Genomic DNA, 12,426 nt, shown 5'->3' with positions numbered 1-12,426 from the left:
GGTTTCTGGGGCTGTGCCAGCTCCCAGGATAGAGCTCCACTCCTCACCCCTAACAGAGATATTACAGATAGTAAAGCATAGTATTTGCTATCTGATATAGTCGGGTCAGGTCCTTTTGTCTGTGAAACTTCACGCATCTTGTCCAGGCTTCCCGAATCTCTGTTTCTTCTGTAAAGTGTCATCATGGTACCTGCCTTACGGGGATGCAAGGACCCAATGAGAAAATCAAGAGCTGGAGTAAATGAGTGTTCTATTTATTGTCATATTGGACTCTAAGCCCTCTGCCTCCGACATAATAGTTTATTTTAGACTATTAAGACATTGGAATATTATGGTATTCAAAGAGTGTAGGTGAGGGAGAGAGGTGTTGGGAGGGAAAGGCATACCGGAATGGGTCCCAATTGTTCCATTTCCTCCTGCTATGCTGTCTGCTGTGCCTGGTCAGGATTCCTCCCAGCTCTTTTTCTGTCAGGCTCTGAGTTTTGTTCTCATAAAATATAGCCAGAGTCACAATGGGAAAGCCCAGAACATTTGCCTAATGAAAGCAGCATTTCAGCTCTAATTATAGCTCCCTTGATTGGAGTCAGCTCTGACCCACCTTCAGGCATCTGTTGGGAGGGGTGTAGCGAGCAGAGGAGAGAGTGCTTCAAGGGGAGCAAGTTACATCTCTGGGTGCTACTTACAAATATGGATTTTTTTCCTTTCATCTTAAAACCGGGAAGAGGGCCTTTCTTGATGAGCCAAACTCACCTTCCTATTATAGATTAGGAAATGGCGGTCTGGAGCTTTTCTGCCATCACTCAGCAAGTTAGGGACTACCCTAGCTAGAAGCCTTTTGCCTGATCCCATGTGGCGTAGCTCCCTTCTTCTCTACGGAAGAATGGTCTCTTAGGTGGAGCAGGAGCTAGGCAGAGTGACATTGGTGGTTCCTATAGCCTGCGTCTAAGAGCTGGCAGTCCCCATTTGGAGACTCTTTGGAGGTTGACACTTTAGACTTGCTTGACAATGAGCAGCCACCAAGTACTCTCATTCTTTTTTTTTTTTTTCAACAGACATTTCCTTTTTTTTGTTCATTTGTGAACTTATGAATTGGAGAAAGACCCATGGGTTTGGATTTCTGGGGCAGGATTCTCAGGAAATTAGTAAATACCTTCAGCCACTCCAAAGTAGTTTCAAGGCCCCTCACCAGCATTTGGAGGTGCCTGTCTTTTTGCAGTGGTGTTCTTCACTCCTGCCTCATAGAACCTGAGGCTAGAGATGCCCCTTGGACACACCTGTCACAGAAGGAGAGGCTATCCGGGGATGAGAGCTGCATAGTGGTGAAATCAGATCTCTCCATCAGATCTCTCTCATTTATTTTATTTATTTTCTATCAGTTGTGGGGCTTGAACTCAGGGCCTGGGTGCTGTCCTTGACCTCTTTTGCTCAAGGCTAGTTCTCTACCACTTTCAGCGACCGCGCCACTTCCGGTTTTCTGGTGGTTAATTGGAGATAAGAGTCTCACAGACTTTCCTGCCCGGGCTGACTTTGAACTGTGAGCCTCAGATCTCAGCCTTCTGTGTAGCCAGGATTACAGATGTGAGCACCAGCTTATGTTTCCTCATTTAAACTACACATTTCATTACATAGATTATTCAGGCTTTTTTTTTTTTTAAGTGGAGCTGGAGTACATAGAGATTGTCTTGCCCAAGAACCTTAGCATTAGTAAATAAAATGGGGACTCAGTTCTCTGTGACTCTAACTCCCATACTGTTTTTCCTCTATCATGTTGCCTGGGGCCTTGGCTGAAAGTAAGCCTCAGAGGGCCACCCTGCACAGCCTGCCAGAGCAAAGATATAGGAGCTGTCTTATAGCTCCAAGGTGTTAGGGACAAACCAATAGGGTTTACTTTTCTTATGAGCAATGGTTAAGTGCAATAAGTTATAAATATAGATGGGGGATGGAAGTCCAGCTGTGTTCCTTACCATAAGACTTCAAGCAGACCTCTTACCTCTCTGGGCTTTGTTCTCTTCATCAGCACTTCCTAGAGCTCTGTAGTACAGAAGCCTAGCCTGGAGCCTGGAAAACCATGTTCACTCTTAGCTACATCCTAAGAGAGGCCAGCCGAGGAGTTTCAGGATATTGGAGCACCAATATCCAGTTCCTGTCTGAACCTTTGGCTCCTGCCATTCCAGATGTTCATCAACATTACCTCCAAGGCCCTTCTAGCCTGGCATTCCAAGAGTCTGGGCTGTTTGGAGGTGAGGTGATGGTATGCAGCACTGCTGAGTCCTTGAGAGCCTGTAATTAGAGCTGTCTATTTAGGGACACAGCAAATGTCTTATTAATTATAAAGAAAGGAAGCAGACGATTGTTTAATCATTGTCCTTGCTGAAAGGTTATGCTATTAACTATATAAATATTCATTAAAAGTTCAGCCAGCTGACTGCTACACTGGGGTCTGCAGAACCAGACATCCGGATGTGGTTCATATGTCCAAGCGCCCTTTTAGTCACTTGACCTTTGGAGAGGAGAATCTGAGGCTAGGTCTTGAGCACACAAAGTTTGATGGAAAGGGCAGGACTGTAGTAGTTAGGGGTGCCGGTTTTGAACTTGGGGCCTGGGTGCTGTCTCTGAGCTTTTTTGCTCAAAACTAGTGTTCTATCACTTGAGCCATAGCTCCACTTCTGGCTTTTTGGTGGTTAATTAGAGATAAGAATCTCAGAGACTTTCCTGCCAAGGCTAGTTTTGAACCATGATCCTCAGTTCTCAGCCTCATGAGTAGTTAGGATTGTAGGCATGAGCCACCAGCAATCTGGGACTCAGATTTTGCCTCTCAGTTGTATGTTTGGGCCAGGTCTTGATCTTCTTGATCCTCAGTTTCCTCATCTGTACAATGGAGTACTTACCTGTAGAAATGCTGCTTTGTTCAGTCCAGGGAACACTGCTGATATGCTAGTCCATTGTGAAAAGTAGCCCTAAAATTGGTACACACAGCCTGAAGGCTCTGCTTATTTGTCAGAGTGAGGGTAATGGTGTGTCTTAGTTGAATCTGGCTATTGTAAAAAATATCTTAAGTAGTGTCGTTTGGACACAGCAGAAATCTATTGCTTATAGTTGCAAAAGCCACAGAGTCAATGTATCATAGATGGTGTCATCTTACCATAGCAGAAGGGACAAGGGAACTCTTTTACAAGGGCATTAACCCATTCAAGAGGGCTCATGACTTAATCACCTCCTAAACATCTCACCTCTTAACACTACCACATTGGGGATTAAGTTCCAAATTAATTGAGAAGCAGGGCTGGTGGTTGGGAGTAGGGGGCATAAGCAAATATAAAGTATTTTGTATAGAGCAGCCTGACACACCTTAGGTGCCTAGGACATGAGACTCTTGAGCTCCCTGAAGAGGTTCAGTTTCCTGAGATCTGGTTTAGGGATGAGTGGTAACCTGCTCTTCCATCCTATTGCTTTCTCAGGCACTTGTAAATGTCTACAACACCTGTATCACTTTTATAGTATCATTGTATGTGAAAGAGGTAAAGTATTCTATATGTTTTGGATGTACACATTGATGTACAGAGGTTCTCAAACAGAAGTACCTGGGAATCACCTGGCCTGGGGGTGGATTGTTAACTAAAATATAGATTCCGTACTCTGCCTTCAAATCCTAGAATTGGCTCATAGCTAGGGCCCAGTAACCTGTACCTCTGACAGCTTCCTGGCCTCCTCTCCCTCTGGGAGATGCTGGTTAGCTTTCAGCTTCTTCATGTCTTGGCGGGACCCAGAAATGCTTCCTTGAGGTTCTGTGGTATGTGGCTGATAGAGGTGACCTGGAGGGACTTGCAATCTTCAAATTCCTAATCCTCTTCACATCACAACTTGACATGATAGCCCAAGGTAGCTTGTTTTTAAAAGGTCACTGAGTGTCAGTACTTCACTGAACTCTGTAAAGGGAAACTTCTGTAAAATGAATCCGGAATTCCCAGTGGACTGCTGTGTACTTCATAAAATGTGCTTCTAAGGATAACCTGGGGCCCGCACTTGGGTGGCCAAGCACAGCATTGTCTGCCATGGCATAGTGTTGTCCAAGGCCCTTAATGTAGACACATATACCCCTACCCCATTTTTCTGTGACTGTTCACCATCCCTTGTAGTCTCATCCCAGCTATAGAAGTAAGAGGAGAAGAAGCTAGTCTGAGGTCAGAGTTCAGATTGAGACATGAGTTGTCCCTGCCTCTGGGGAGCAACAGACTATGCTTAGTCTCTGGCATCATACACAGCTGCCAGAATCCTCATACCATTCTTTGCCAGCTGTGTGACTGGAACTCAGTGCTTACCCCACCATGTCTGGTCCCCAGTAGTGCTGAATAAGTTTATTCACTGAATGAATAAACAAGACTTGCGCAGATAATAATAATAGGGAACATCTAGCGAGCACTGGGCCGAGTGTTCTTGGCAATGCTTTATAGACATTAACCTGGTCATCATAACAATCCTGTGAGACAGGTTGTAATGCTATCCTCACTTTATTGATGTAGAAATAAATATTTCTGGCCAAAGTCACATAACCAGTCAGCCAGACTCCAGAGCCCATGTCCTCAAGCTCTGTGTTGGAGGATAGGACATAATCCTTACCCTGTGCCTGGCACATCCTAGACACCACTGAGATTGGTCATTCTGTATGTCCTGGAAGTCGGTATGTGCCAACCATGAAGGTCTGAGGTGCATCTGCCTCAGCTATTACGTGGATCAGGGCAAGGTCAGGATGAGAGTAGCCCCTGGCCCCAGGTAGTGTTCTCATTTCTTCTTCCAAATCGAGAATCAACCTGGGGCTTCAGGCCCCTGACTGAGTCAGCCTCTGATTGCAGCTGCAGTAATTATAGCTGCGCAGTCCCGCTGGGCCCTGCCACACCGCGGCTGACCCCACCACCATCACTCATCTCTGAGAGAGATGCTAAGGGTGAATTGGAGCTGCTGGGGCCTCAGTGAGCCCCTTCAAATCCACTGGTTCTGATCTGGAGCCTCTGATCTGGAAGGCGAACTGAGGTCCAAAGGCCCACAGCTGGAAAAGGCAGGGAAGATTGCAGAACATGGTGGCCCCACATCACCAGAGCTACAAGGGGAGATCTGGAGGGGTGAGAGGGTGTGGCTAGGTGCAGGAAGAAGTCATTGGACAGAGAAGGGACTTGAATGTCAGAGACCAGGGGCCTGTGAGAGAACATTACACAGGGCAATGGTGGAGGAAGTCAGATTTAAGATTTAGGGGCAGACAGAGGCTCTGGCTAAAGAAACTGAGACAGGACAGAAAGCTTTGATGGATTTCCCAGGGCCTTTCGCCAGGTGGCTGGGACCAAGTGGAAGGTCTGGTTGGCACTACGCCCTGTGTTTCCCCTTGGCTAACTTATACACATCTGTCTCCACAGCCCGGCAAGTGTGTCCTGCAGAGAAGCTGAGCTGTGGACCCACCAGCCACAAGTGTGTGCCTGCCTCCTGGCGCTGTGATGGGGAGAAGGACTGTGAGGGTGGAGCAGATGAGGCCGGCTGTGCTACCTGTGAGTCTGGAGTCAGAGCTCCAGGGTCTGCCAAGCCTAGCTGGGCAACCTTGAGGAGTGGGGCCTGGGAGTGAAAAGGAAAGCATAACAATCAAGACATAGTAACCGCCAGGCACTTGGGAGACATTTTCTTCTGTCATCCTCACAATCACCTCATGAGTAGCCATTATCATCCTCATTTTAAGGGTGAGGAAACTGAGGCTCAGACAAGGGAGGAAAAGTGCCACTCAAGGCTGAGTGATGGAACTGAGATTCAAATTCAGGTCTGGAATGCAAAGCTCTTTATCATAACTGGCATCTGCTCATCCATTCCACAAGCCTACCAATCTCTGAGCAAGGGCAGGGGACCAGGGAGCATGCTGGATGGACGAATGGTGGTGGTTTGAGCCAGGGCACTGGCATTGCTGGGGAGGAGGGATAGATTCCTGGGGTAGGAAGGATGACTGTTGCTGAAATCTCGGATGTCACAGGGTGGGGAAGACATTCCCAGCAGCCTCAGCAGGGACAGATGGACGTGGTCATCGGGATAGTTCCACATCACTGAGCTTTAAACACAGGATTATCTGCTCCTCGGGGAGCAGGCCAGCAAGGCCTGGGCCAATGGGGGCTGTGGTCCAGCCTCACTCATTTTAATTCGATTGGTAGCTACTATGTGCCAGGTACTGGGTCACAGAGGAGAGTAGACTGGTTATACTACTGGGGCTGTGAGGCTGGGCTGAGATTATGAGTAGTCACTCAGGAGAGCTTTTGACAGGCACTTTGCTCACTGCTGCCTCTCTGTGAGAATTCTAACTTCCTGCTCCAGACAAGAAGCTGTCTCTTCCCAAGACTTGACTACTAGCACTCTGAGATTCTAAGTCTGGAGTTTGGATGGATCTAATGCAGGAACCCATTTGTAAGGAGAGGGAGCAGATCTTGTCTGGGACCCGCAGTTTTAAAGTGGTGACACTGGCTTGTTTCTTCAGCTGTGATCATTTACTAGGACAGGAACATTACCCATTAACTACTGGAGCCAGGGTATTAGAAGGTCTTCTTAGGCTATTTGGCCACAGCTACCTGACACCTGGGTAGAGGAAGAATTCTGCCATCCCTGAGGCTCTTTCATTTATGAGTGCTGTGAGTGGCTCCCTGGGCCTAGGTGGTAATACCTTAGAGTTTCTGATAGCTTCAGAACCTCAGTATTAATAAGCACTTTCTACCAGGACTCTCACAGAGCAGGAGTCCTCCCATCCTGTACAGGTACAAGCTGAGTGTAGACAGGCAGGAGGTGAGCTAATCCAAGCATCAGCCTCATCTTGAGAGGGGCTACAGTGTCATGTAGGGTGTTCTTGTCCCACCCATGCCCCCGTATCCCAAAAGCCCAAAAGGAGATAAAATGCAGCTGTCAGAAACTTGGTAGAGCTGTCAAAAATACATGACATGAACTGCCTGTGTTGTGGAAACTCAAGTCATCACTATATATTATATTCAGGAACAATGAAAATTGACATTTTTTTTCCACCAGAAAATAGAAACACAGACTCAGGGTGCCTCCATGTGGAGAGATCTGGTACTGCTACCACCCTGAGAGCTGCGGTCACAGCCCCTGCTTCTCTGACCCACCTGACACAGGGCCAGTTCTTGGCCAGTGTCTGAAGACACAAAGGAAGGGAGGAGGTTAGGCATTCATTGTCTTGAAAATAGCTCACATGCCAAGACGGGAGAAAAACAAACAAAGGGGGAAAAAATAAATAAAATGCAGAAAAGCTGAGGAAAAGGATCAAAACAGAAAGGAAATACCCCAAACCTAAGTTCTCTCGTCACCATGGACTGCCTATATGGCCCTGGAAAAGTTTCTCTCCTCTCTGAAACTCAGCTTTCCTACCTAGAAACTAGCAGCTGGACTGGTCTGTAAGGTCTTCCTTGCTCTGAGTTCACCCTAACTGAGGGAGGAAGCCCAAGGCACCAGACAGGGCCCATGACCTATGCCCTTAATTACTAAACACCCCTAACTATCCCAGTCAGTAGATGGCAGTCTGTTACTATGCTCTGCACTTGCACTCCCTGTTGGGAATTCCATGCCAGGCCTTCAGGATATGATGGTCCCTGGGCTGTGTGTAGCCTGGGGACAGATGGAGGACATGAAACTTAAACACGTGGGCTGGCTGTCCAAGGAAGACAAAAAGGAACAGAGGCAGAGGTAGGTTTGCCAATCAAAGAAGTACACGGTGTGTTACGGAGAGGATGGAATTTGCACCCTTAAAGGATGAGAATTCATGAGTGAAAAAAATTATAGAGGCAGTGGTGAGCAAGAGGTGGGTCCCAGAAGATTGGAGAGACTGGAGCAAAGGCTGGAAGGAAAGACTGTGCACAGGGGTTAATCTGTAGGGTGGCTGGAGCCTGGGGTGGGTTCAGGAGGAAGGTGATGGGCCCGAGCCATGGATGCTTGGCTGGGACTTGGCTGGAATGAGCAGGTTATTCACAGCTAGGCCATCAAGGAACATCCTAGACCCTGTCGCCTGGGCTTAGACATGTGAACAGAGCATTTCCTGGCTTTGGGGACAGCTTTGGAGCTCTTCCTTTGTCCCGCCATGCTGCTGGGGGCCAGGAGAAATTCTTAACTCTCATTGCTTGAGGTCTGGGGAGCGCAGCCAGGGGCAGGTGTGTGTTGCCCCGGTTTGGAAGCTTCCGTGCCCCCAGTGCAGGCCTCTGGCAAGGACCCGTTCCGGCCCCACAGGCCAGGGTGGGACCCTCCGTAGCAGGACCAGCGGGCCGGGTGGCAGAGCCTGGGGTCGCGGCCGGCCGACCGGCTCTCTGTCCCGCGCAGTGTGCGCCCCGCACGAGTTCCAGTGCAGCAACCGCACCTGCCTGGCCGCCCTGTTCGTGTGCGACGGAGACGACGACTGCGGGGACGGCAGCGACGAGCGCGGCTGCGCGGGCCCGGCCTGCGGGCAGCACGAGTTCCGCTGCGGCGCCGACGGCGGCGGCCCCTGCATCCCCGAGCGCTGGGTCTGCGACCGCCAATTCGACTGCGAGGACGGCTCGGACGAGGCGGCCGAGCTGTGCGGCCGGGCCGGCGCGGGGACCGCGGCGCCCGCAGCCTGCGTCCTCACCGCCCAGTTCGCCTGCCGCAGCGGCGAGTGCATACACCTGGGCTGGCGCTGCGACGGCGACCGCGACTGCAAGGACAAGTCGGACGAGGCCGACTGCCGTAAGCCCCCACCGCACCGCCCAGCCCCACCCAGGGCTGCGGAGCCCGCACCGGCCCGCCGGGCCTCCGCGTGCTTTCCCTGCCTGCCTGCCTTGCAACACGTGGCCCTGCTTTAAGCCAGGAAGGAGACGTGGGCCGGGAGAGGTCAGGCCTGGGGCCCTGACGGGTTCTGCGCGGCCTCTCCTCCTGAGACTCCTCCTGTTCCTTGTGTGCTCAGGAGCTCCTCCCACGTGCTCTCCCTCCCTGTTGGGCCTATCACGTTCTACAAACGGTTCCAGCTAGACTAGGTCCCTCCAGGGAGCTGCCTCAAGGTCCTTCTGCCTGCTCACAGTCCGTCATAGGCCGATGGCCTCCTGTGTACACCCCTCAGCGCCCCTCCACCCCTGAGTTCTGGCCGGAAGCATGGGAGAGGAGGTTGGCTCTTTGTGGCCTCCAGATTCCCCACTCCCCACAATGCCTGGCTCCGGAAGAGGTGACTGAGGGGACAAAGTCATTAAGTTATGAGCATCAGGACTCCACAGAAGGCCACGTGTCTGTTCTGAGAGATGATGGACAGGGTTAGATAGACCTGAGTTTTAGTCCTGGCCCTGCCAGCCAGAGCGCTGTGTGACTGCAGACAAGGCCGTTCCCCTCTCTGAGCTTCAGTCTTCCAGTGTGTAAACTGGAGGTGCCTTGGCCAGGTGTCCTTAGGGGGCTCCTAAGTTCAGCCACTGGTGTTCTTGCCAGGGGGTATAGCATGAGGCTGGGGAGAGCTATCCCAGCACCACACTGACCCTGACCTCTCCTCTTGCCCTCTCTCAGCAGCAGTAGGGACCTGCCATGGGGACGAGTTCCAGTGTGGGGATGGGACTTGTGTCCTTGCGATCAAACGCTGTAACCAGGAACAAGACTGCCCAGACGGGAGTGATGAAGCTGGCTGCCTGCAGGGTGCGTTTGCGTGTGGTCAGAGCGGAGGAGCAGCATTCTCCTGAGTCCCCCGGCCCTCACAGGCCCCCTCCCTCACCTGGAGAGAGCAGAGCTGAGAGGCTCCCCCTCAGTCCCTTAGATACACTGCCCCCAGATCATCACTTGCCCCTTCTTCACCTGGCCCCCTCTCCTGTGCGGTTCCAGAGGCACCAGCACTGGATTTCTAAGGATTTGGGCAAAAACTGAAAGGGGGCTGGGGGGACATCAAAGGTCACTTCAGGAAATCTAGGCCCTGCCATCTCCTCTCCCAACTGTTCACACGCAGGCTTTGGGTTGACTTCCCTCACTCATTCTCAGACTAAGCAAAGGCTGAATCCTGTTCTTCTAGTCATCACCTGCCTTTTATATGAACAGAGGGGACCCTAACACACTAGTCATCAGGGAGAATGGACAAAGATTTCCCCCCTCTCCCTGAGCTTATTCCAGCCTTTTAAGGTCTCTGTGGGGCTGTTGCATGGTCTTTCCGAGGGCCCCAGTGCTGCCTAATCAGAAACAGATACTCCTCCTCCCCCCGACCCTCCCTGTCCTGCCAGCTAGATGAGATTCAGCATCCTGGTTATCCCTGGGATCCTGTCCTGTGAGCAGAGCTTCCACTGGCTCTGAGCTATTCCTCAGAGACCTGTGGGGGCTGATGCTGGAACTCCATTCCTCTTCTGTGGGCCCTGGCCCCGCCTTGCCCTTCCTACACATGGTCTTACAGACACTGTGCACTCTCTTGTCTGGCCCGACAGAGTCAACTTGTGAGGGTCCCCGCAGATTTCAGTGTAAGAGTGGCGAGTGCGTGGACAGCGGGAAAGTGTGTGATGCTCAGAGGGACTGCCGAGACTGGTCGGATGAGCTTCTGAAAGAGTGTGGTATGGTACCTGTGTATACCCAATAACTGGACTAACCCTCCTGCCAACCCCCCACTCCTGGCCTCTGGGTCCCAGGCCCTCATGTGCCATTCTGCTCTGACACTTTCTGATCTTACTGTCTCTGGGCCTGTGTGCCATCCTGTGGCCTCAGAAGGGGCTCTTTATCCCTGGAATGAGTTCTGTGCTGTATCTCTATAAAGCTCTAAGTACCTTCCTTTCCAGCCTGGATGCTCAAACGTTAGGCTGTTCCTCACAAACTTGGTCTTTCCTCTTCATTCCTTCCACATTTAGACCTCTGAGTGTGTGCATTCTGCAACTATCTTTTCCTTGGAGTTCCTGTCCTGCTCCCTGGTCTCTAAGGCTACCAGCCCCGTGCAGTCAACCTTACAGAGGGAGAAAGGAGGAAGAACAGAACAGCTGCCAATTGAGACACGCCCCAGGGCCACTGCTCCATGCTGAGTGAGGATAGGGCAGTCCTAGGAGGTGGCACCATCCCGGGACCTGCTGCAGAAAGCACACTTTCACGCTGGACTAAAGTAAGGAATGGAGTGAGGCAGCTGTCTTTAAGGCTAGAGCTCGCAGGTGGGTGCCAGGCGAGAGAGAACAGAGGATCTAATGTGGACTCCAGATGTCATGAGTCATTCTTCTGTCGCTCTCAGGCCAGTAGTTCAGAGGATTCGGATAGAGAAGCCCTGAAGACAAGAGCCTAGGCCTGTCCCTGTCTCCTAAGAGACGTCGCCAGCACCTTCTCTCCTGGGCACTCAGAAACTGAGTGCTTTGGAGTTCCTGAGAACAGTATCTCTCGTTCCCCTTCACAGATTAAAAACCAAACTGCTTGAAAGAAAGAGTAGCTTCATGAAGGTTATTCAGTTCCATCTGAGCTTGTGGAAACAGACACTTTACCTGCCCCTAGGCTTTGTCAAGAAAGACTCAAAAGAAGAAACCTAGATTCAGGGACTGCTAGCCTACTAAACTCTCTCTTTTGTTTTTTGCATGACATGTCAAAGAGAAGTATGCATGTATGTGCTTGTGTCTGTGTGCCTCCTTTCTGTCTCTGTGCTGGTGAGAGGTCAGTATGTCCATAGCCACATCTCCTGAGCAAGGCAGGGAAATGCCATTTGCACATCTGTGTGTGTGTGTGTGTGTGTGTGTGTGTGTGTGTGTTCAAGTCTGTGTAGATGTGTCAGTATAGTCCCCAAGTCTCTCTGTGTCCCTGTATATAAGCTGGTGTGTGTGTGTGTGTGTGTGTATGCATGCAGGTGTGAGCATGCAAGGGTGTATGCATGCTGGGGAACATGACATCACTACTTCTTTCCATGGAAGGAAGCCTCAAATACCATTCCTTCCCCTTCCTTCCTCTCCTGGCTCCTTAACAGAATCACCTCCAGGCTAGACAGAATTATGGAGGGCCAGAAACTTCCTTTCAGGCCTTCAGGGGAAGGTAGACAGAGATAGACAGATCGGGACTTCTTTCCTTTCTCTTCCCCCAACGCATTTCAGCCCTGGAGGACTGCTCGTCTATCATCAGAAACCAGACCCTTTGAGCCAGAGTTTCTTTTCCCCTTTCAGAGCCAGCCTACATATGCCACTCCAGTGAGTGCTCAATACACAGAACTAACGTTGCTGCCACCTGCACATGGAGAGGAAGGAAGTGAGTGGGTGCATGAATGAGGCAGTGAGTGAATGAGCAAACAAATGAATGAAGGTACCCAGGAAGTAATATAGATAGTATGAGAGATCAGAGTGTGTACAGTGATAGAATAACTCCTGCAGATAGTGTCCTCCCTAGAGTCTACTCTGAAGGTACTGTGTCTCAGCCCACTCCCAAGAGTGTGAGTGTGGGGCTTCCCAGGGCTGGACTTGGCTGAGCTACCCCTGGACC

General features: G+C 50.7%; 1 protein-coding gene across 13 annotated transcripts in view; it reads left to right on the top strand.

Annotated features, from left to right (window-relative positions):
- The window catches only part of Lrp8 (LDL receptor related protein 8), a 71,189-nt gene that overhangs the window by 35,722 nt on the left and 23,041 nt on the right, over nt 1-12,426 (top strand). For 3 of the 13 annotated variants that reach the window (XM_042682377.1, XM_042682353.1, XM_042682373.1), the window contains exons 4-5: nt 5,406-5,534; nt 9,529-9,651. In XM_042682377.1, coding sequence (XP_042538311.1) covers nt 5,406-5,534; nt 9,529-9,651 — 252 coding nt within the window. Of the gene's footprint in view, nt 1-5,405; nt 5,535-8,340; nt 8,725-9,525; nt 9,652-10,421; nt 10,545-12,426 lie in introns of all 13 variants that reach the window. The other 10 variants (XM_042682320.1, XM_042682280.1, XM_042682328.1 and 7 more) reach the window with 7 other exon arrangements.

The sequence above is a fragment of the Dipodomys spectabilis genome, unplaced genomic scaffold (genome assembly GCF_019054845.1).
Source record: "Dipodomys spectabilis isolate Male_0828 unplaced genomic scaffold, ASM1905484v1 ptg000002l, whole genome shotgun sequence".
Classification (NCBI taxonomy): Eukaryota; Metazoa; Chordata; class Mammalia; order Rodentia; family Heteromyidae; genus Dipodomys; species Dipodomys spectabilis.
Note: the sequence above shows the minus strand (reverse complement) of the source record. Positions and strands in the feature narration are given on the sequence as shown.